Genomic DNA, 24,582 nt, shown 5'->3' with positions numbered 1-24,582 from the left:
AAAAAAAAAAATAGATTCAACCAAACTAAAAGAAGAGATATATCAGCCAATAAACAAGTTCCGCACCTTTACATTTAACAACGTTGACTAACATTTAGTGTTAACAATAATATATAAAATCAATATACATAATATATAACATTCTATGAATAATATTGACATTTATAATTATAAGCAACATTAATATTATTATATTTTTATCTTGCAATTATATAATAATATCTAAATATTTGATAGTAAATTTCTTTTGATAAATATGCAATTTTATTATTGATTGTCATAGCGAAAATAAACTTAGGACCTATTTTGCAATGAAATAAAAACACAAAGCAGGAAAATAAAATAGAAGAACCCCTAAGTACAAATAGGCTAGGTGTAGGGATATCTAGCCCTTAACTAGCTTAAATATAGAATTAATGTTAAAAAATAACATTTTTATTTTTTAACATAAAACAGTGAGAACAGAGATCAAAATTACATAGAATTTAACATAGAAATAAAAATTACATAAAATTTAACATAAAATAGATAAGATTATATGTTACACACATTATATACCTGTTAACTAAGTTAAAGCACATTAAGATAAACAATTAATGGGAAAAAATAAAAAGAAACAAGGGTTTATTGTTGTTTGGAAAAAGTTAAATTATGTAATTAGTCTTTATACTCTGACAAAGTGATGGATTTAGTTTTTATATAATTTCAATTCAATTGTTAACATTATTAAAAATTTTTTATTAATTATGTTAACATTGTATGTCTTTACTGATGTAACATTGAATATGATTATTTGTTAATGACGATGTAGTATTTCACAACATTCATTTCACTACTTTAAATTATAAAATTTTCTCTATCTCACATTGCTCTTTTTGTAAATCTTAAAACCCTATTCATATTTTTGTTTTGTTTCATTTCCAATCTTGTTTTAAACCATTAACTCATATTGGATAATTTATATTCACATTTATAAAATTTATATTAATACTTGATCATGTTAATTTTTGTTTACATTTATAAAATCCATATTAGTACTTGATCACGTCTAATCAATTTTATTGTTACATCATTCATGAAATGCTATATCAATATAAATAATAAAAAAAATTTTAACATATTAAACTAACATTTTCACTTTTAAAAAATATAAACTCAATTTTTAAAAATTATCTTACAGAGATTAAATCTACTTTGATAGAGTGTGGAAACTAATTACATAATTTAACTTTTGAGAAATATTATATACACAGCCATTGCAAGAATATGAACAGTGCCTAGAGGCCATCAGGAAGACAAACTGTTGTAGGAACATCAACAAGAAGCAAATAAAAAAAAGAAATGAACACAATCCATACAACTCACTCAAAACCTAACTTGATTCGACCCAAATTAATTGGAAAAAAAAAAACAACTACAACCCAGAACAATTGATCCATAATACCTTATTTGAACCAGAACTGATCCTCTAATCTGGTAATAGCATAGTCAAGAGAGAATATTTTACTCGCAATGATATTTTGCCCTTTTCAACAACTAGCCTTGCACCCGAGACAACCCAGAACCCTGGTAAATCTTGTGGTCCTCTTGTCATTTCTGTTGTGTCAACAAACCGCAGAAGTTTTGGTGCTTGGCAAGGCATTGGAGGGCCCCCAGGGTAGACAGCAGAATTTAGGTTGACTTCGGTTGGCTGTGGAGCTTGTTTTTGAGCACTTGAGAAATGAGTGCTGATCAATGTTGAGATCATTCCAGATTTTTGGGCCAAGCCAGGAGAGCCATCCCACTCAGGCTCCTTGATAGCTTTTGCACCTATTAATTTAGAGAAATGCAACCGTAAGAATAAAACTTTCTTCAAGCCAGAGTCTCCAACTTCAAAGTGGGCCCCAGTAACAATAGAGAGATCATCATCAGACTCTACAGGAGCTGTGCAGACGTGAGAGAAGCTCTTCCACTGAATCTTCTCATAGTACTTGCGTTCAGAAGTGGGATCAGAGACACTGGCGCTTGGTTCATCCTCAAGCTGGAATGTCTTTGGCAGTGAGGAAAGATGCTGCAAGTGGATTGCCAAACAGTTGCCCCTTTTGCCTTCCAAATAAAGTCGAAGGCCAGTTACAGGCTTTTTACCCACATAAACCTGTCAAAGGAATTCAATACGAAGTAAATGAGTCCAATCTAGGTTATACCAATCATTCACATAAGAGTCTAGCTTATTGACAGCATCCCTCTGATCAAGTTTTGAGATATTAATGTCAATCAAAAGCAAAGCTCTACAGGGAATTTTTACTTTAAACAACAACGATTATAATACTACTAACAACATTAATAATTTCACATAACACCTATGGCTTTAAGTTTGACACTTATCCTCGTGGGGCTTCACCTTGTTACCAGGGGAGTTACAGTATTAACTTTCTATGAAAAGACAACTCATAAGCATTTTCTTCTTGTTTTAAAACACCTTGCCAGAGTAACGAGGTAAAAGTGGAAATTTTTTTCTTTTTGGAAAATATTAACACTATAATTACGTTGACAATGACGATAAACCCCACCATGATAAGTTAAAAACTCGAAAACTGAAAAATGAATTTAAGGATTTTTTGTCTTCTTATTAAAAAATATTCAAATCCGCAACTCCATTTGATAACATTAATAAACCACAAAATCTTAAGTACCAAAAGGAAACCACAATGTTGAAAGTGAAATAAATCAAAATCTAAATAAGAACAATTTAACCTTTTTTTAAACCAACCACTGAATTAGCAGTTCAAGCTTATTATGAAACACTAGAACTAATTACTATTCATCAGATAAAACCACATATAATGATAATCTTTCTATCTGAGAATGCGAAAGCATATACTACAAATATTCTCTCTGATAATATTCCTGAATACAAGGAATCGTTACCAAGGAACTCTGTAAAAGGAGGAAAAACGCCTTTTTAATAAGTATTATCTCCAATTTTTACCACCACCCCCTCCCCGCCCCCCTCACATTTAAAAAAAAGAAAAAGTGCAGTAGGTTACCAAGCCGAAGATTGCAATAGTATTAGTCCACGAGGTAAAAGTAACTTCATCAAGCAATTAACAATCCAGATTTAAAACCATGGAAGACTAGAAATTGAGAACAAATTCTAAAAGAACTAGGCAAAGTCATCAAGGGTAATCATAAAAATTACAAATACGAAAACTTTGCTCTTTAAGAAATTACATAGAACCAACACTTAAAGAAACTTGTAGAATAAAACGCATAACAATTAAAATTTAAACCCAGAACCTTGAATAAAGTCAAACAAAGATCCCAAAAAATGTAACTATATATACATATATGTATATATATAATGCAGACTAACAATTCTTGGAGAAGAAAAGAGTTTTAATGACACTCTAATAGCACTACTCTGTTATTGTTCTTACAGGTAAGGTCATATTTTGTATTGATGGGTGTGAAAAGTTTTAATGTTATGATTACAACTTATTTGAGTGTGTGTACTTTTTGCACTAGAGAATATATTGCAACCAAGGGCTTCTCAAGAAGTATTATTATTACTACATTATTAAATTGAGGAAGCTATTGATCGATAGGCTTAGTTTCTATTTTTCTATGAATTCCATTTTGCAACTTTAGTTACATATATATATGTATATATATACATACATATGTATGTATATGTATGTATGTGTACATATCTATGCACACTCAGATAAGTTAACATTAAAACTTTTCACACCCACCAATACTAAATATTACCTTGCCTATGAGAACAATAACACACACACACACATGTATATGTGTATATATATGTATATATATATAAATATATTTCTGCTTCAAGAATTGTTAGTCTGCATTATATACATTATATATATATACATATATATATATGCACGCACACTTAGATAAGTTGAAACCACAACATTAAAACTTTTCACACCTGCCAATACCAAATATTTCCTTGCTATGTGTGTGTGCGTGCGTGTGTATTAATGATAGCAGTTTCGCTGCTGTCCAAACTTAAAACATATATTTCTGAATTTGATATTAAATTTTTATTTCATGTGGATGTCTCAAAGGCTTGAGCAAATCCGTTTATACTCCAAAATTACTTCTACATTATTATTTCACTTTAGGATTTTAGGACATTTCTCTTATATAAACAAATAAAATCTCAAGTCACTCAGGGTTTCTATCAAAGGGAGTCCAAGGGAGTTAGGATATACGTTTGAGAGAAACCACCATACCACCAACATTGAAATACGCCCATGGATATAAGCATATTAACATAGCACACATATAAGCTATGGCCCATCATCTTTGCTTTGTGAATTGATTTATATTTAAGCTAGATTAATGCCATGCACATGCTGCGTTAAAATGCCACACAAGCACCAAGATAAATTATTGCATCAAAGGCTCTATTATAGTTTTGCCATGCTTAACACTGGCTTTTTGTGTTGGAAGTGGCAGAAGGATCATAAATAATACTGGGAATATTACCGGTGTTGTGTTAACATAAAGCTTGGGGCCCATGAAGCTAAACTGCAAGGATGCACTATTTTGTTGCTTCTTCTGAGGACCAAGGGCCAGCTCACCAAATACTGGTGCCCACTGCTTTGGAAGCTGAAACTCCAAAAACTGATGCAGTTCATCAACAGAAGGCTTATCTGTACTTAAAAGAAAGAAACTTAAATGAATAAATATCCTTGATACCAGAAGCGAATTTTTGTTAAACACCAAGCAAAATAAACAGTGCAGACAAACATAAATCCAGCAACTTATGTATTTTCAATTTATTCTTTTTCAAGAAAAGAAAAAAGGCCATCAGTTTCACTTCAGAGTAGACGCAGAAAACAATATTAATGACCATGCAGACAAAGTGGGTTTTTACCTACTTGTGAAGGTGATCAGTTTTCTATTAACACACTATACCTATTTTTTTTTAAAAAAAAAAATTAAGCTATCTATTAAAAGTATGGTGTGAAGATATTTGCAATTTAATTTTACTTAACAAAAGTTACTATCAAATACCAATTAGCCATGGAAATAACATGCAGATGTCATAATTGACACAATACTCAAGGACATTACAAAACCCTGCATAAGCGACTTGCATAAAAAGGCAAGAATGCTTCTAATAACAATATACAACCGTATTTTTAATTTTTGTTTTCATCCAAACTATTGTCTTCATAGAAAACAGAAAAGAAAATACAAGGTACTATAGCCAAATTTGCTATTTTGCTTTAATTTTTGTGATTTTTGAACAAAAAGTAACAGAGATTGCAGGGAATTTAACTACAATAATGGAATATTCTATCTCCATTACTTTTTGTCCGGAAATCACCAAAAATTAAAGTATAATAGCGAAATTTAAACCTACTGAATACAGTGGCAAAATTCAAACTTGACTCATAGCATAGTGGCAAATTTGGCCTTTACACCAAAATAAAATTGAATCTCCAAATATAAACAAGGATTTTAAGGTTAAGAAACAAGCCAAAAAAGAATCCCAAATCCGAAATCTGAATAAGAGCTTAAAATAATATTCATGCAAAAGCTCCTAATAGCTTACTAGGAAATAAACCTAGACTACCTGTATCATCATTCATGAATAAAACTGCTTAACAGTAATAGCTGACTAGAAAACTAAAACTGATCCTCATATGAAATTAAACACACTCACTGCTTAGTTTAGATTATTTGGATCCTCCACATATAAAAAGATCAAGTTTCATGGCAAGCAGGGGAGCGAATGAGGTGATGTACCGCAGAATGAAGTATGCATGCATATGCAAGTAGGATATGAGTATGGAGTAAAGGAAGCCATGAATGGTACAATGGAGAACCTACTTAGCTTGTCTCACCAAATCAACGTAGAGAAACTGGTCAGAATAAGAAAATTTCACACAGTTCCTAATTTTTTCAAGGAAGAAATGAGAGAGCGCCATGCATCGTCAACAAGAAATGGGCATACCTTGAGCATCACTTCAAAAGGTTAAGGAAGAGTAAGGATCTATTAATGAAACCCAGTCAATGCACACAGCAAAATATGTTTAAACCCATTATTAATCTATGATTAATTTTAGGATCTTGCCACCAATCCAGAATCAACCCTATTTACAACCATATCCTTCCAAATCCACAAGACTTGCTACATTTAAAGTAAAACGGAAAGCTATTTAACAAAGATTGATCAGGATCTTTGATTGAAAGACGTAGATGATGAATAATAAAACTGTGGGACTTTCACTCATAAACACTAATTATCTTAGGAACAAACTAAAAAAGTAAACCCATGTCCATGCCAGACACTTCATTTCAGTAATTGGTCCTTTCCTGCAATAAGTCTCTAAAGACAGGACTGTAGTTTCAAAGGCCAAGAAACAGAAATGCTTGATACCGATCCAAAGAGAATTAAGTGATGGGGATTCTGTCCACCAGAGATGTAGCCTACTTTTATTTTGCCAAGCAATTACACCTTTACCTAGATTGGACTTCCTGAAACGCTTACCAAGAGGCTTAACAACAACGGATGATGCTTTTCAAAAAAGCAGCTTAGATAATACACAATGCAGAAGTTGATGGCCCAGACAAGTCAACCAGATATTAATGAGACAATATATCCATCATGAACAGAAATGATATCTTTAATTTAGACAATAACCATCAAGAAAATGATAATGAAAGACTGTCAGCCACCCCATAAGTTTTGGTATTATTGTGCAGAATTTAAGCAATCAAAATACTTGTTGGCAACGTCAATGTGTTGTCCAAATGGTAACCATACATTTGTGGAAAAGCAATAAGTTAAAAAATAAAGTATGAAGTTTTGTGCGTACAGCGAAGGTATAGATTGATGGCATGGGTCAAAAATCCACTCCCATTAACTCCAGTGAGCAATGATGTGATTGGGATAAAAGACATCGAGATCACATCTGGTTCAGACTGAACAGTTTGGCACCATTCAGTGTGTGATAAATTTGTATTCAACTTTCCTCCGTTCCTTTTGCAAATGAATTTAATATCCTGAAACTGCAAGAAGTTTAAGACAAAATGATCCTAAATAGAAAATACATTTTCATGATAATCATGAATTTGGTGAGAGGCTAAGAGTATTCATGGAATATATCACAGTATTTGTGGCATGATAAATAGAAGAGCCCAATAGGGTCTTTCACTCAATAAACGCTAAATTCAATTACAAACTTATTTGTGAATAGCATTACCTCCACTTGGGAATAAGAACTAGTTTGTAAAATGTCCATGGAAGCTAGCCCATGTTCTTTAAAAATCTGAAAGAAAAAACCACCATAGAAGTTAAGGAAACTGCAATGCGTCCATGCATGCTTTTGCATCTAAGGCAATATAAAATGCTACCAAGCAGATCAAGTGGCTTACTTATTTCAGTATGGATTCTATTTGTAGCTTGCAATAACTATAGGATTTTTAGATCATTTTTTTTTCTAATGTGCTTATTCAAAGGGCATGAATGAGACCTTGATGATGTCTTGCGTCCATAAAAGACCAAAGAATTGGATAGTAAGTTGGGCCAAGATGAATCACAATAGCAAAACTTTTAAAGTTAGATTGCTCAATTTTATCCTGGACTGCCTGGATTTATCTTAAATGGAAGAAGGAAAATACTAAACTTCATCTAAGAAAATTTCACATTGTCGACCAAGTTCACAACTCCCTCCCTTGCTAGGCTGCATATAAGCAAATTTCAGATTGTTGATCAAGTTCCTCTCTCACACACCAAAAACAAAGCCAATTAAAATCTCTCCCTGAAAGATCCTTAGTTGTTGCAAGATCCGTCGAGTTTTTCAAGGCTTCTATATGGTCAAACATGATACCTGAAGAATATCACTTGAACCCAGGCACCAGTGGTTGCACCCAGCATTTGGAGGGTGTTATGGCATTCATTACACAACTTTCAAATAAAATTGAGTTAAATTGAGTAAGCAGACTCACAGTTAGAGAAAGGGACTGGAACGGATTAAATTTTGTGCCAACCAGTTAGAAAATGTAAGGGAAAATATTTCATTCAGACACTCACCACTATCAACTGATGATTCACCAAAAATAAGTAAATTTACTTTAGAAGGACTTCAAAGCCAATTCAAGCCCAAAATCTATTGTGAAAGATCAAATTAAGGCTATAGACTCAATGAATGGGGAAAGTTAATTGATCTTTTGAAACTCTCTCCTTGCTTACATAAGATTAAGTAGTATCATTATTGGTCATCAGCTAAAATTGATTTTGAAAAGGGAAAACCATAATAGGACTTTCAAATTAAAATAAGCTTAAAATTTATTTTCTCCAAAATTGAAAATGGTTGAAATATGGATTGAATTTGTTCTAATCAAGCAATATCATTATTAGTTGGTAACCTTAAATTGATCTTGAAATTACAAAACTTAAATATGATTTTCCAACTAAAATATACTTATGATTTATTTTCTCCAAAATTGAAACTATGTTTTTAATTTGAGTTGAATGTGCCCAAGTTACGCTTTTAATTGAGCTTAAAATGAAATCCATTGAGTTTCAATTTTTGCAGTTTAAAGGGATTTGAAAATGGAATGTAAAAGAAAATTGAATTGATATTTCAAAAAAAAAAATCTTAAAAAATGAATTTATATTATTTGCTTCAAAGCATATACTGGTAAGTTCTTAGCACATTTAGGTTCTTTTGCTTGTTCCTCCCAACAGAGCTGCTCTGAAATTTGCACAATTTCTTTAAAGGTGTATTTGTATATCCATTGAATGCATGGGTATAGATTTTTACATAATGCATTCTAAGCAAGGGAAATAGGTGAATCTGAAAAGACACCACTTTGTTCTATAGATATACAGTACAGACAAAGTGAATGCTGTACTCACACGGTCTCTTTGCTTGTTGGGGAATTTTGTGTTTAGGTAGATGTAATAACTTATACCCAGCAACTCAGTCTCTTTGCTTTAAGTCATTCTATTGCAACACAAGACTTCAAACAAACAAAAAAGATGACTAGATAAATACCAAATCCGCCACTCTATTATAACTCAATATTGAATTTTGCCATTATATACTTCAATTGGGTTGAATTTATAACTGTACTTTTATTTTGGAACATGTTTGGACAAAAATTAAAAAAATAGTACACATGAAATCACGTGACCATTATCTTTGGTATTTTCCATGAGCTAGCAGTAAAAAAGTTTTTTAAAAAAAAGAAGACTTGGTAATAAAAAGTGATTAAGAAAATGATGCGTCAATCATCACCACAGATACATTTTGTCCAATGTAAAATTCCATGTCATAATTTTGGTTTTCTCCAAAAGCTCATTCAAATTGTGTAAATGAAATATTCCAAAGAATAATCCTGCATAAATTTTTTTTTCAAAAATCAACCAAAATAGGAGTATGGTGGCAAAATGAATGCGACTGAAGTACAGTGACAACATTCATCATTAAGTCCTAGTATGGTGACAAATTTGGTATTTAACCCAACATGAATAATCACTTCACTTCTTTCAATCTTTGTAAATATTTGTTCTTAGCATATTTTTTACTTATTTTCAAGAGTTTACTATTGCACGAAAATTTCTTCATTCTTTGTAAATAAATCTTTGAGCGAAAAAAGTGTGAGAGATGCCTGGGTTGTGGAGGTTAAACTTTAGCCTTAAAAAGTAGATAAAAACAGTTATACCTTAGCCTTAAAAGATTTGTAGAGGTTTAACCTTCATAGGTAACAATTGTAGAGGTTATACCTTAGACTTGAAAGCTAGTTTGGTAATCTTGTTGAATATTAGTGAATTGAACTCCTTGGAAATAGGAAACTAAGGGAGAAAATGTAGGTGCCCCGAGGAAGGACCAAACCTCATTCAAATCTCTATATTTGATTTCTCTGTTCTTATTCTCTCCATAGCATTTGAGTAATCATCACACATACTTCACTCATTTACTTATATATAGCATTAATTTTCAAATTATCTTTATATTTGATCAAATTGTCCTTTCTTGTGGTAATCCAATTCACCCGCTCTTGGCGATGCAAGAGAATCCTAAAACTTTGCTTAATTAATTATTTTGATATATTCTTTTATGTTTGCTATTTTGCTTTAGTCTAAGTTCAATAGTTATGTTTCTATTTTTATTAAGTGGTTATTTGACTAGCATGTGATTTTTTAGGGAGTTTGAAGACATTGGATTAGAGGTTCATTCATATCCAAGGACTTGGATCAAAAGTTGTTTAAACCTAGTATAAATACTTTTCTGGACTCTTTTAGCAATCATTATAGTTAGATATTATAAGCTAGTGGTTCTACAACTCTAAAACCTAGTGTTCTTGTTCAAACTTCAATTTTACATCAACTTAAGACTTTTTTGGGTTCTCATTTACTGTTTTTTATACACTGCATGACTTTGACTTGAGTTAACATTAATATTTTCTGTATATTTAATTTGGCGTCAAATTTCAGTAATTCCAATTCACAAACAAAACTTTAGATGTTGCTCACCTTTTCTCTCTTGTTCAATTTATCATAGTTGGTTTTGTGTAGCCCAGTTCCTTGTATGAGCATTTCGTCTGCCAAGTCCTTTAATTTCTTTTGTACTTCAATCGGTTGGAGAGGTGAAGAATGCGGTTGTTTCATATATACCACATCTTTTCCACCCATCTTCACACCAACAATAATATGGGTTCCATATGTCTCAATAAACCTAGAATATGGAAAAACATTGAAGACCAATGAGAATTAGAAATTTGGTGACTAAAACATGATTTTAGCAATACTAGGAAAAGGTTTAAAGCAAAGCCATATATCTTTCAACTACTAAATTAAATATAGTACTGGTAACTGCATCAAAACATTTTCTCTTCAGAACGCTAAGTTCATTCAAGAAAAAAATTAAAAATTTTATAAAGCACTGTTTAAAAACTGAACAACCTTCCAAAAATGGCAAAATTTCATTTAACAGAAAGGCATGAAGGGCAATTTCATAAGAAGAATTATTCATAAAACAGAATAATTTGGATTTAAATGAACAACTTTTATCAATTAATTAAACCTCCATAATAATAAAACTAACACCTCATCATGGGACTGATGAGATACTAACAATATTGACTTTATGTGATATGCAACCTACTTTATTTCAAATATCCAAATTTGTAAGATAGAGAGGCAAAGGTAGATGATGCAGGAGCAATCCATAACTTATTTAAATTAGTTTTCTTAAAATGCTTTTTTATTTTTTCTGTTTTACTTTAGTAATTATGTTCTTATTTTATAAAGTGGTCATGCGATTAGCATGTGATCTTTTAATGAGTTTGAATGGGTAGGATTAGATTAAATTTATGTGTATTCAAGAACTAGGAATAAGAGCTGCAGTAACCCTAGTATAAATAGTCTTTTAGACACATTAAGCAGCCGTATTATATTGGAATTTTTTTTGTTAGAGATCCTACAACACTAAACCCTAATTATTTTGTTCTTACTTCGAAATTTCATCAATTTCAACCTTTTCTGGTTTTCTTTCACTGTTTTGGTTTTCTTCTTATTGTTTCTAATTCTGCACTACATCAGAGTGGTACTGGACCGAAGATATCCTATAGTTGAACTAGGGTTTTTGCTTATAAACCATGGCTGACTATGGAAGACGATGCGGTCGAGGATGTGGAAAAGGAAACCAAGCCCACCAAACAGAATTGGCTGAGTTCAGACGTACAATTGAGCATTTGTTATGGGCTGCGCAAGCTTTAAAGTGATAGGAACCAAAGGGAGCCCGTATGGAGAATCAAGAATGTTACCCCAAACATTTGGATTAACCAGAAGGTAGTCTTCAGAATGAAATTGAGTATGGAGAGGATGACGGCAATGCTGGACAACAAATCTTGCCATCTGTGGGGAACTGGAAGAGTGAGTGATACATGCTCTATACTTGAATGTGTGAAGAGTTTTGATAAAGGTTGATGACTTCAGAGGGAAGAATGCAGCACCTTACAGAGTACAACACAGTTTTGATTATGGTACCTTTAAGGCTGAATGTGAAGTAACCAGAGAGAAGGAATCACAACCAATACATGATGATTAAATGAAGATGAGGAATCACATCCAGTTTATGATGGTTGTCCAATTCCAGGAGAGTCAGTAGCAATGGAGAAATTTAAATCAGAGAGTAGAGAAAGTGGAAGTGTTTACCAAATCATCCTTTTGAAGTTCAGCAGTTGTTAGAAGAGTTTGAAGAGCTAGTTAATGAGAAATTCCCATCTGTTTTAACACCAATGAGTAGTGACCAACATGATATTAATTTGGTTATGGAGGATTCTTTACCGAATATGCTTCTCCATTACAGCAAGCTGAGATGCAAAAACAGGTTGAAGAGTTTCTTACCAACGCATTGGTACAGGAGAGGAAAACAGCCCTAAACCCTGGTTATATTGAAATATTTATGGGTTAGAGGTTCTACAACCCTAAACCCTGGTTATTTTGTTATTACTTAAATTATACATCAATTTGAGACTTTGTTCTAGTTTTCTTTCACTGTTTTGGTTTTGTTTTGATTGTTTCTACTGCCACACTACATACTAGAGAAAAGAAATTTATACCCAAAGGCTTGCTAATTCTAAAACTAATTAGTTGTCATTGTGAAATAATGAAATTAACAATTAACAACCAGAGTGCTCATCTCAAGTATGATTTTCCAAAAGCAAGAAAGTATGCAGTATTAATAAAGCAGAAACCAAGCAGTTAACCAGCTTGACAAAAATTTTCTATCCTGACAAAAGAAAGGGTGGAAGAGTAGATACTGACTTAGCTAATGCAGGAGGATCCCATGATGAAGGGACAGCTTGCTTTACATGATCACACAGCGTGACCTGAGATTTTTCTAGAGCAATGTTGTAAAGTGTGATAAAAACGCCATCAAAAGCGAGGGTTTTAGTGTTGGCAGCATCTTTCTGCCAACCTGCTGTGAATGAGAATGCAGAATTGAAGTGGCCCGAGGGAATTTTACCGGACAGAGAGAGTTCCTGGTTAAACTGCTCTGACATCTACAAGTAAGAGAAACATATAAGTGAAAAAAACATCATACTCCAAGTCAATATCATCATCAAACATGTATTCAGTTTCAAATATATAAAAATTAATTAAAAAGCAAAAAGGAACTACCTGCTGGAAAGAGAGGACATCAGAGCCGAACCTGATCCGCTCCCCCTTATCGCACTTGATATATTTGGGAACATTACGAACCAAAATCCCCCCGGGAATGGCGATGTCCCGGACGTGATCATGATCCGCGATGCTTATCAACTTGGAGGTCTTCTTGCAGTATTTGAGCTTCAGATCAGCGCAGAGATCGTATCCCAATCCAATCGAATCAACCGCAGCCTCCGCGGCTTTCCTCGCCATCGAGTCACAATCAACAAGACTTCTTCGCTCTTCATGCTGCCTATACTTATATATCGAATGGGAACTTTGAGAGGTCAAAGATGGCACATTTTCAACGCCGTCGTGATTTTTTTGGGTTGGTGAAAGGTAGTTTAGAGAGAGGGAGGCGGGAGCGAGTCAAAGGTTTCGCGCTGCAGTGTGTTTCTATTTCCAAGAACCTGTTTGGCTTAATTCAGGAAAGTATTTTGATAAAATAAATTATATAAGTGTAAATTTTGATAAAAAAAATATTTATATCATCTTCAATTAATTAATAAATTAAAATAAAATAAATTTATTTTAAATTTATATACAATTTTAAATATTAAAATAAAAAACTCTATATAAAAATAAAATAATTTTCAAACTTTATATAATAGTAATAGTATTATATTTTTATTAATTTAATAAGTAATCGAATCATAATATTTTAATTTTTCAAGAAAGAAAGAAAAGAAAAGAAGAAACCATGTATTTAACACTAAAATATCTTTTAGTGAAAAAAAAAAACAAAACTTTTAAATAATACATAAATGCAACTTTTAATTTTTAAGTTTTCTTTTTGTTATGACACGTTTGGCACCGAAGAATAGCTAAGCTATTTTCTTTATTCCTTTGACCTTTTTATTCCTTTGTTTGGTTACATTTTACTGTTGAGAATAGGCATTCCAAAAAAAAAAAAGACTTAGCCATTTCTCTCTGCCAATTTTTAACCATTCCATGGCTGATGGAAGAGCCAAAATATCATTAGATGAAAATGCCCTTATTTAATAAAAATAATTATAACCTTATCCTTATATAATTTTTTTCCCTTTCTTCCTCATCCATCTCTCCCCCTCTCCCACCTCTCTTGCTTCTCCTTCACTACTCTTGATGTGAAATACTTTTTCGATTGTCACTTCGATCTTTTTTTGTACTGGAATTATTTATTTGGTGTTTCACAAATTATTTTCTTGACTTGCTTTTTTAGGATTTTGGTAACAAAATTTTTTGTTTTCGCAACTAGGTTTTTAAGTTCAAATACTTGAAGCTTTTAGTTACAATGCCTTATTATTTTGAAAGAAATAATAAAATGTTGTTTTGAGATTTTATTATTTTAAAAATAAATAAAATGTGGATATCCAAAGCATATCGTTTTAAGCTTTTTAGGTCACAGTTCCTTATGGTTTTGTATTCTTATGAAAATATTATTAAAATATAATCAAGAATAATTTTGGTTTTTGAGTATAAATACGTGATTAAATTATAGTGAAGGGTAATTTAACATTTTGGTATAAGTATTTTATTATATTTTGTTCTTTTGATAAAAATAAATTAAATATTATAATAAAGGGTAATTTTATCATTTTATTATTTATTCTTTCATTATTCCAAAGCTATTCTTATCAACCAAAAATTAAAATAAATCATAATAACAATTCCTACACTATTCCATTCCATCTACTAAACCACATAATAATCATTCTATTATATTCCTATCTTATTCTTTTCCTTTAGAATAATCATTCTATTCCATTCCACAAACCAAACGTGCTATTAATATTTGTAAAAATAAAAAAATCCTAAATTTTACTATTCCTTTACTAGATCTTCTATTTTTTTTTTAGTAATCTTTGTAGAAAGAGAGATAGGGGAGAAAGAGATCGAGATTTGCATTAGAAAAGGGTGATTTGTAGAGAGATGGAGAGGAAAGAGAGATCAATTGAGAGAGAAGAGTATTTCCTAAAAAGTTGGTATGTTTTAAAAGAAGAGAAAAGAAAGTTTCTCTTTGGAATTTTTCTTTAAGCTCTTTTTAAAAATTTTGCTCTTTAAAAAAAGTTGTTTATTTTTTTTAAAGAGCTTCTTAAAATCTTGTTTAGTTTAGCTTTGACTTTAAAGAGATAGATAAATTGAAAAAAATCAGATCAAACAAGTACAAAGAAGGTAATGGTATTTTGTAGAAAATGTGATTGTGGACATATATTATAAAAATGTAATTGTTCGTGTTAGGAATAACATGAGAAAGTGATAATTACAGAGAATATGTTAGTGTTTAGTTCAAAAGCACTTTATTGAAATGTAGTATAAATTTTTAAACTTACATTTATATATGAAAATATAAAATTAAATAAATTTATATTTTTTATATAAATTTTTAATTTCTCAATTTATTCTTTTTAAAATAATGAATAATAGCACGATAAATATAATAGTAAAATATGTGAACTTACTAAATATTTATTTTTAATAAATTAGTTAAGTTTTAAAGAATTGAATTAGTTAATTTAAATTATTTTTATAAATTAATTAATTAGTTAATTTAATTAATTAGTTAATTAATTAATTTAAAATAATTAATCAATTAATATTAATCACACATTTTTATAACCAATTATTATTTCTAATTAATTCATATGCTCTTTATTTTTAAATTTTATATATAATTTATTAATTATACCTTTAATTTTTTTTATTTTACTCAACAAACAAATTAATTTTTTTTACACATAGAACTCCACTTTCCTTTTTTTTTTTCTCTGTCCCCTTTTTCTTACTTTTCTTCTTTTCTTTTCACCTTCCTCCTTGCACTCATCTTTTCCAATGAACATTAGCTTAAAGAAAGGTAAACATTATAGCAAATGGATAAAGTCATTATCTTAAATCTAACTTAAGATTCCACATCTTTTCTAGAATATATTGCCTTAAAGAACGCCTACAAAATTATTGTACAGCTTTCTATTTCTTAGGCATTCTATAGCCACCCATAGTCATGCTTAAAAGAAAGAAGAAGAATGGACATTTTGTAGCCACCCACAATCACACTCGAAAGGAAGAAAAAGAAGAAGTCAGAGATAATTTAGGAATAGAAATTTAAAATTTCCCTCAATTGAGGGAAAGTAACATTCCCTTTGTAAGCTAAAGGAATGACATTCCTATTGGCAATATGGCATTCTGGAAAGCAAGTATATTCCCATGTTGATTACTTCCAATTACTTGGCATGTAACGAAGTACATTTTGATAATAATAAAGAGTTTGTTTTAAGTAAGCATTTGTTTTCTAGTTATCAAGATACCATGATTTTGTTGAAACAATAAAAACACATTTGTATGAAGAGTCATACATAAGAGACATGTATTTTTAAATTGAATCTAAATACATTGTTCATAGCCATGTGATAAAGTTGGTCATTTTATGTTGTTAAGACTTTAGTCTCTAGACTACTTTTAATGTAAGGAATGTGATTTTCCTTCAAGGGATTGATGAGTCCCAAATCTTCGAAGTAGTTGACTCTGGGTAATGAAACTGTTACATGAACTAAAATCATATGAGAATCAAGTTTAAGTTTAACTATTACTTAAACTTAATCTCACACATATGCATTCGCTTATGTGAAAACTAAAATCTTGATGGACTATGAACTTGTGTTATCTTCTTATAATCTTTGATAAGCTAATAATTCTATTTTATAGAATTATTTTAGTTCAATTTTGTTATTAAATATTAGCTAAGTCCATAATTTTCAATTATAATTTAGTTATTTTTAGTTATTTTTATAATTAGTTTATTTTTAAGCGAGTTATTTTAATTTTATGTTTATTTCTTTTAAATTTGGCTATTATTTATTAGTTTTTATACTTTTGCAGGAATTAGGGGAATTGGGCTTAATTTTGGAAAGTAAAGTGTTGAAAGACTCGAAAGTTTGCTTGCATATGCTTTAATGTTTTGACCATAACTCGCGTTACAAAACTCCAAATGATGTGATTCTTGGATCATTGGAAAACTAAGAGATAAAGATACAATTATGAGGTCACTTTACCTAGTTCTACTTTAAAAATAGGGAAAATCTCATCAGAAGATGATAAGGTGTTCTACTATGAGAATGGCAATCTTAATGCTAACAATTGTTGTTTAAGCTGCTCATTACACTTTTAAGCCCAATTAAATTAGTAGGTTAACTTAAGGAATTATAGGTTAAGTTTGTTAGTATAAATAGGATTTTTTTAGAGACATGAGGTTAGACAATTTTTGAAGATTCAAGAGGTTGAAAGTTGAGGCAGAAACTTGGGAAATAAAGCTGCAATCAATCGTTTTGTTTTCTTCCTTAGCTTTTATTTTTCTTGTTACTCTTAATGGTTGAATTTTATATAATGTTATTTGTCTTTGTAATTATGATTCACTAATTTTCTTTTTCTAAGATTACAATTGAACTCATATGTAATCTAAATTTTTAATCTCTTTCTTGTTTGTTTTTAATGGAATTGAATTGTTTATTCCAATTTGTTCTTAATACTTTTAATTGTTTGGCCTCCAATTAAATTGATCTAGGAACCTAAACAAACTTGGGAAAGGGAGTTTAGTGTAGAGTAAAATTATGATAGCATATGATTATATTAATTGATTTATGTATAGGATATGGATATACCTATATATCATACATAGCTAGAATTAGAACCTAAACTTTATGAATTTATTTTAATTTCAATTCACATAGGGTTATAATGTTTTGGTTAAAATAGATACTTTTATAAGACAAGTTAGGAGACCCTTATAAATAATTGAGGACTCTAGGTTAGCAATTCAACCCATTGAAATAAGTTGAGAAAGAGAGGTAAGATTTAGATGAAGTGTGAAAGATATTGTAGTCTTGCTTGTTTGAATTGCTTTTTACCCGATTATCTTGTTGCTTTAATTTTTAATTAAATTAGTTTTAGTTGAGTAATTTTTAGTTTAATTAGAATTAAAATTTTAATTATTTGAATAAAACTAAATTGTTTTAATTTTAGTACTTAGTAAAATTTTATATCAATTCTCTATAGGATCGATACTCTACTTGCTTATATACTATCTATTTGATACGTATACTTGCATAGTAAAATTTTAACTAATAAGTTTTTGGCACCATTGTCGGGGAATTGTTTTTAAAATTTTTACTAATATTAATACCAAGCAATTTAGTCTTACTTTAAATTTTATTTTTTTATTTTAATATTATTTTTTGTTTACTTGCAAATGTCTTTGGTCATTGTATGCAAAGAAGAAAACAACTTGAATCTTGTTCTTTTTGATATTGAGATAGAAAGAATTTTTAAAAGACGTTGAAGGGAGAATTTGCAAGTTGCAACTTTAAATCAGACAATGGTTGAGGATAACAACAACAATGGCAATAATGTCATTAATTTGGTTCTCAGAGCAAATAAAGCACTGCAAGATTGTGTTGTCCCTCTTTTGTAAGGTTTACACCAAAGAATTAGAAGACCTTCCATCAATGCAAATGATTTTGAAATTAAACCAACTTACATTCAAATGATTTAGTCTTCAGTCCAGTTTGTTGGGTTACACAGTGATGAACCTAATTCTCATTTGGTGAATTTTCTAGAGATCTGTGATACCTTTAAATACAAAAAAGTAATTGATGATGCTATTAGATTGAGACTGTTTCCTTTTTCTTTGAGGGATAAAGCAAAGAGTTAGCTTAATTCATTGCCCAATAGGTTTATTCCTACATGGGAAGACTTAACTTAAAAGTTTCTAGGAAAATTCTTTTTGCCTCCAATACTGCAAAGATGATGAACGATATCACCTCATTCACACAATTTGATGGTGAATCCTTGTATGAAGCTTGGGAGAGATTTAACGAACTATTGAAAAGATTTCCACATCATGGGATTCTTGATTGGTTGCAAGTTCAGACATTCTACAATGGGCTAGTTAGTTCAATAAAAATCACAATTGATGCTACTATTCGTGGGGCATTAATACGTAAGAATACTACAAATGCTTATAATCTGTTGGAAGAAATGGCCTCAAATAATTATCAATGGCCTTCAGAAAGGGCTGGTCCGAGAAAAGTTATTGGAGCCTATGAAATTGATGCACTTAGCAGCTTAACTACTCAAGTAGCTACACAAGTGGCTGCACTATCCAAGAAGTTTGACACACTGGAAGTTCATGAGGTTCAAGATTCATTTGTCGTCTGTGAGATGTGCGGAGATGGCCATTCAAGTGATCAATGTCCATACAATTTTGAATCAGTCTAATTTATGGGGAACTTCAAAAGGTAGTAAAATAATCCATACTCCAATACATATGATCCTAGTTGAAGAAACCACCCAAACTTTTCATGGAACAATAATATAGGGCTTTCAAATCCAAGACCCATCAAGCCTTCTAGTTTTCAACAGCAAGCATGACCTCCAATTATAGAAAAGAAGTCTCAAGTAGAAAAACTTTTCTTGCAATATATATCAAAGACTGATGCTATAATTCAAAGCCAAAGAGCCTTTTTGAGAAATCTTGAGACTCAAATAGAACAGCTTGCAAATTCCATCAATAGTAGACCACAAGGTTCCATGCCCAGTGACACACAAATCAATCCTAAAGGTAAGGAACAATGCCAACCAATCACTTCAAGGAGTGGAAAGAAATTGAGGTGGTAAATGAAAAAGCAATTGAATATGAGAATGAGTTTGTTGATAAGGAGGAAGGCATGTGTGAGTGAAAAATTGAAGTTAAACATAAAGAAGAAGAAAAAGCTATAGATCAAGAGACTTCTCAAGTCATCCATCCTCCACCACCTTTTCCTCAAAGGCTCTAAAAGCAAAAGCTTGAAAAGCAATTTCAAAAGTTCATCAATGGCTTTAAGAAATTACATATAAATATTCTTTTTGTTGAAGCCTTGGAACAAATGCCGAACTTGTTAAGTCTTGAAAGACATCCTCTAAAAAATGAGACAATTGGGTGAGTTTGAAACTGTATCCCTTACAGAGGAATGTAGTGCAATTCTCTAAAATAAACTACCACCAAAGCTCAAAGATCTAGGTAGTTTTACAATCTCTTACACTATTGGTAATTTATTTTTTGCAAAAGCTTTGAGTGATTTAGGTATAAGTACAAATTTAATGCCTTGGTCAATTTTTGAGAAACTTTGTTTAGGGGAATGGAAACCCATTTTTGTTACTTTGCAACTGGTTGATCGTTCTCATGTTTATCCAAGGGGAATTTTTGAAGATGTTCTTATTAAGGTAGATAAATTTATTTTTCCAACTGATTTTATTATTCTTGACATGGAAGAAGATTGGCAAATTCCAATCATCCTTGGGAAGCCATTTTTGTCAATTGCTAGAGCCTTGATTGATGTTGAAAAAGGTGAGCTTACTTTGAGAGTTCAAGACCAACAAGTAATATTTAATATTTTCAAAGCTTTAAAATTGCTTGTGACATTTGGAGACTACTTTTTTGTGAGTGTGGTAAATGATTTTGCAAAAGATGTCTGTTTAGAAGAATATCCCAATCATCTTTTTAAGCATGGTAAGTTGTCAAATCAATAGGGATGATGATGAATTTATTGAATACTCAAGTTTGTTAAATGCTTATTTTAGACTTAGAAATAATCATCAATTTGAGTCTTTAGATGTTTTAGCATCTTTGATGCTTGCTTCTAAGCCTTCTATTGAAAAACCGCCTACCTTGGAACTCAAACCTTTGCCCACACACTTAAAGTATGCTTTTCTTGGAAAATCCTCTACTCTTCCTGTTATTATTTTTGTATCTCATACTAACAAGCAATAAGAGAAGTTATTGAGGACACTTAGAGAATTCAAGAAAGCAATAGGGTGGACCATAGCTGATATTAAGGAAATTAGCCTTTCTCTTTGCATGCACAAAATTCTTCTTGAGGAAACTCACAAAGCCACAATTGAACAGTAAAGAAAATAGAATCCCATCATGAAAGAAGTGGTCAAGAAAGTGGCTTGATATTGGAATAATTTATCCTATTTCTGATAGCTCATGGGTAAGTTTAGTTCAATGTGTTCCTAAGAAGGGGGGGATGACTATGGTGGCCAATGACAATAATGAGCTCATTCTAACAAGAAGTATGATTGGATGGAGAGTTTGCACGGACTACCACAAGCTCAACAAAGCTACAAGGAAAGGCTAGTTCCCTTTCCCATTCATTGATCAAATGTTGGATTGCCTAGCTAGTAAGGAATATTATTATTTTCTAGATGGTTATTTTGGTTGTAATCAAATTGCTATTGCCCTTGAAGATCAAGAAAAGACTACATTTACTTGTCCTTATGGTACTTTTACTTTTAGAAAAATGCCATTTAGATTTTGTAATTCACTTGCCACCTTTCAGAGATGTATGATGGCTATCTTCATGGACATGGTGGAGAAAAGTTTAGATGTATTTATGGATGACTTTTTCGTCTTTGGAAATAATTTTGATGATTGTCTTTTAAATTTGGCTAGGGTACTTGCGAGATGTGAAGAAATAAATTTGGTGCTTAGTAGGGAGAAATGTCACTTCATGGTACAAGAAGGTATTGTTCTTAGGCACAATATCTCTAGTAGCGGCATTGAGGCAGATAAAGCAAAAATTAAAACAACTGAAAAGCTATCACCTCCAACAAATATCAACATGATGTGTGCATCAAATACATATATTTAATGGGAGATTAAATACCTAATTAGTTTAAGTTAGACTAGATTTAGGATTGAATTTTGATATTTTTAGTTATTTGTTTAAATACTTATTTTAAGTTAATAATGTTAGTTTATGTTATTTATATTTATTTTTATGTTTTCTTAGGAGTATGATCAAAAATAATTTCAATTGGTGAAGAAAGGTGCATAATGGACTGTTGCTTTGTTTGCATATATTTTAGCTTTTCAAGCATATCTCCCATTACAAAAGTCCAAATGACATGATTTTTAGACAATTAGAAAGCCAAGAGGCAAGGTTACAACTTTAATGTTTACTACTTTTCCCAGTTCGGATTGAAAAGTGATCGAAATCTTTGTCAAAGTGAAAACACTGCACTAGAAGAATAAAACTAAGACAGAACCTTTGAGAGCCACGACTCTGGGAAATGAGAGCCACGATGCTCATTGTATTATCTAAAAATAACAAGCTTATGGGATTTTGGAAGCTAGGGCTTTTAGAGGATATTTAAGGGGCATTTTTCAGAGGTTTTTGGGAGGAGGCAACAAGTAATGTCTCTAGAGAAAAAAAGCCAAAAACAAAGCAAGAAAGTAAGAGAATTGGGGGGAGAATCAATATCACAAAGCTTTAACTATTAGTTTTCTCTCTCTACTTTTGTGTTTTTCTTATTTTCTTTGACTTGGATTAATGGCTAATTTTCTTTGGATGAAGTTTTTATTAGATATTATGCACTAAACTATTTTTCTAGGATTACAATCGAACTCACATGCAATATGAATTTTTACTTATATTTAATGGAATTGAATTTTTTATTCCAATTTATTCTTATTGCTTTTAATTGCTTGGCCACAAATTAAATTGATTTAGGAACCTAAACAAATGTGGAAAAGGGAGTTTAGTGTAAACTAAAATTAGAATAGCAATATGATCATATTAATTGACTTGTGTATAGGATAGGGATATACCTATATGCCATATGTACCCAGAATTACAGTCTAAATTTAATAAGTCTTTTTTAATTTTAATTCACATAGGGATATAGTGATTTGGTTAAAATAAATATTTTTATAAGATGAGTTAGGGAAACCCTTATAAATAATTGAGGACTTTAGATTAACAATTCAACCTATTGAAATAAGTTAAGGAAGAGAGGTATTTAGATGAAGTGTGAGGGATAGTGTAATCTTAGGCTTTTTTGATTTGCTTTTTACCCAATTATCTTTTTGCTTTAATTTTTAATTAAATAATTTTAGTTGAGTAATTTTTTGTTTAATTAGAATTTAGATTTTAATTATTTAAATAAAACTAAATTGTTCTTATTTTAGTACTTAGTAAAATTTTAGATCAATTTTTTGTGGGATCGAAACTCTGCTTACTTATATACTATTTATTGGATACGTATACTTGCGGAGTAGAATTTAACTAACAAGGTTTTGGTGTCGTTGCTAGCGAATTGTTTCTAGAATTTTTACTAATACTAATTTCAATCAAATTTAGCCTTAATTCAAAATTTTTTATTTCATTTTTCGGTACTTTGTAACAACTTTCTCCCCGATCATTACTGGCGTTTGAGTCTCGCGGGAGAACTTGCCATGTCCCGAACAAGCTTTAATTGAAACTTTAGTCATTATGCCATCAATTCATGTAATTGCTTTGAACCGTATTCCTCTTTGTAATAAGAATTGAACTTAAATCATAATAAGCCATCTTATCTTTTATTCATCATAATCGAAAGAATACATTAGAGTCTATAGTATTTAATTGTGCATTTACATTGACACTATTTACAAATACATCTAGCTAAGAATGACTTGACCTCTACCAGCAGAGCGACTCAGAATAAAGTGCTATGAGATGCCATTACCTATGTTGTAGCAAGTCTCGAGGTGCTGAGCAATGCACTTGAACTGATTACTTATCTGCAAAAAGGGGTGAGTCTCACAGACTTATTGATCATCAACTTCGTGAGTAGAACGTAGATGGGAAACAAGCCAAGGAAGAAGATTTGAATATATAAAAACATAAGAATATATAATCCATTTAAAAGCAAATGGGACATTTGTCCGGTACGTATAAAACCAAGGATTTTTATGCAAGCAATCATTTAACCATCATTGTCTTAAAACCAGTGTGAGAGAAAGACTTCTATCATCGAAATCACTTGATGTCCTTTACTTAAAGTCAGACTAACATAAGCACACATGCTCCAATGAAATCTACATTATTAAAGCTTTTATAAAAGCTCATAAATCATTTCATCCCTGAGGTATTAAACACAACGTCATTAATTCATAATCAATAAATAAAGCACTGAAAGCTTTTAATCAAATAGGGAAGCTACGAAAAAACTAGTATTTCTCACCATGTGAAAGAAGTCATGTTTGAAAACCCAAAGAGATATCACTCTCGAGTAGGTAATCTTTAATATCAACTCGTGGACCCACTTCCACATAATAACAATCTGGGAGCACCGCTCCACCCGATTCCCACATGCCATGGCAGTCTCGACGATATTGGTTGACATTGGAGAAATCAAGCGATCACAACCGTGAATATCACTTGTGGCCTAGCCACATATAACAACCCGTGGCCTTGCAACGTATATCATAGACCATGGCTTCAGCCATATCTAACAGCTTGTCGGTGATCCAATGGTTCTCTAGCTAGAGCTCACTTGTGCACAAGGGTCACTGATAACTCTATTATATAGAGTTATTTTGAGTCATTTTGGGAGCTTAAGTA

The 24,582-nt window shown here is 31.3% G+C and overlaps 1 protein-coding gene and 1 non-coding gene across 3 annotated transcripts; both read right to left on the bottom strand.

Moving 5' to 3' along the window:
• Positions 1 to 1,220: 1,220 nt before the first annotated feature.
• On the bottom strand, positions 1,221 to 13,568 carry LOC110428480 (MACPF domain-containing protein At4g24290-like). 2 transcript variants are annotated; one of them, XM_021444307.2, is made up of 7 exons: positions 13,157 to 13,568; positions 12,800 to 13,038; positions 10,505 to 10,706; positions 7,227 to 7,292; positions 6,840 to 7,026; positions 4,498 to 4,664; positions 1,221 to 2,134 (listed from the first exon to the last, which is right to left on the bottom strand). In XM_021444307.2, the coding sequence occupies exons 1-7, from the start codon at positions 13,394 to 13,396 to the stop codon at positions 1,469 to 1,471; spliced, it is 1,767 nt and encodes a 588-aa protein (XP_021299982.1). In that variant the 5' UTR covers positions 13,397 to 13,568; the 3' UTR covers positions 1,221 to 1,468. The 2 variants fall into 2 exon arrangements, with proteins under 2 accessions (XP_021299982.1, XP_021299981.1); XM_021444306.2 differs by having other exon boundaries at positions 6,840 to 7,032; positions 13,157 to 13,567.
• Positions 13,569 to 18,955: 5,387 nt separating this feature from the next.
• Positions 18,956 to 19,062, bottom strand: LOC149526244 (small nucleolar RNA R71). Its single transcript, XR_016352202.1, has one exon. It is a non-coding gene; the product is annotated as a small nucleolar RNA R71 (small nucleolar RNA).
• Positions 19,063 to 24,582: the final 5,520 nt, after the last annotated feature.

Source organism: Theobroma umbraticum, unplaced genomic scaffold (genome assembly GCF_002168275.2).
Source record: "Theobroma umbraticum cultivar Fairchild unplaced genomic scaffold, ASM216827v3 scaffold_299.0, whole genome shotgun sequence".
NCBI lineage: Eukaryota > Viridiplantae > Streptophyta > Magnoliopsida > Malvales > Malvaceae > Theobroma > Theobroma umbraticum.
The sequence above is the reverse complement of the archived record's forward strand: the minus strand, read 5'-3'. Positions and strand labels throughout refer to the sequence as shown.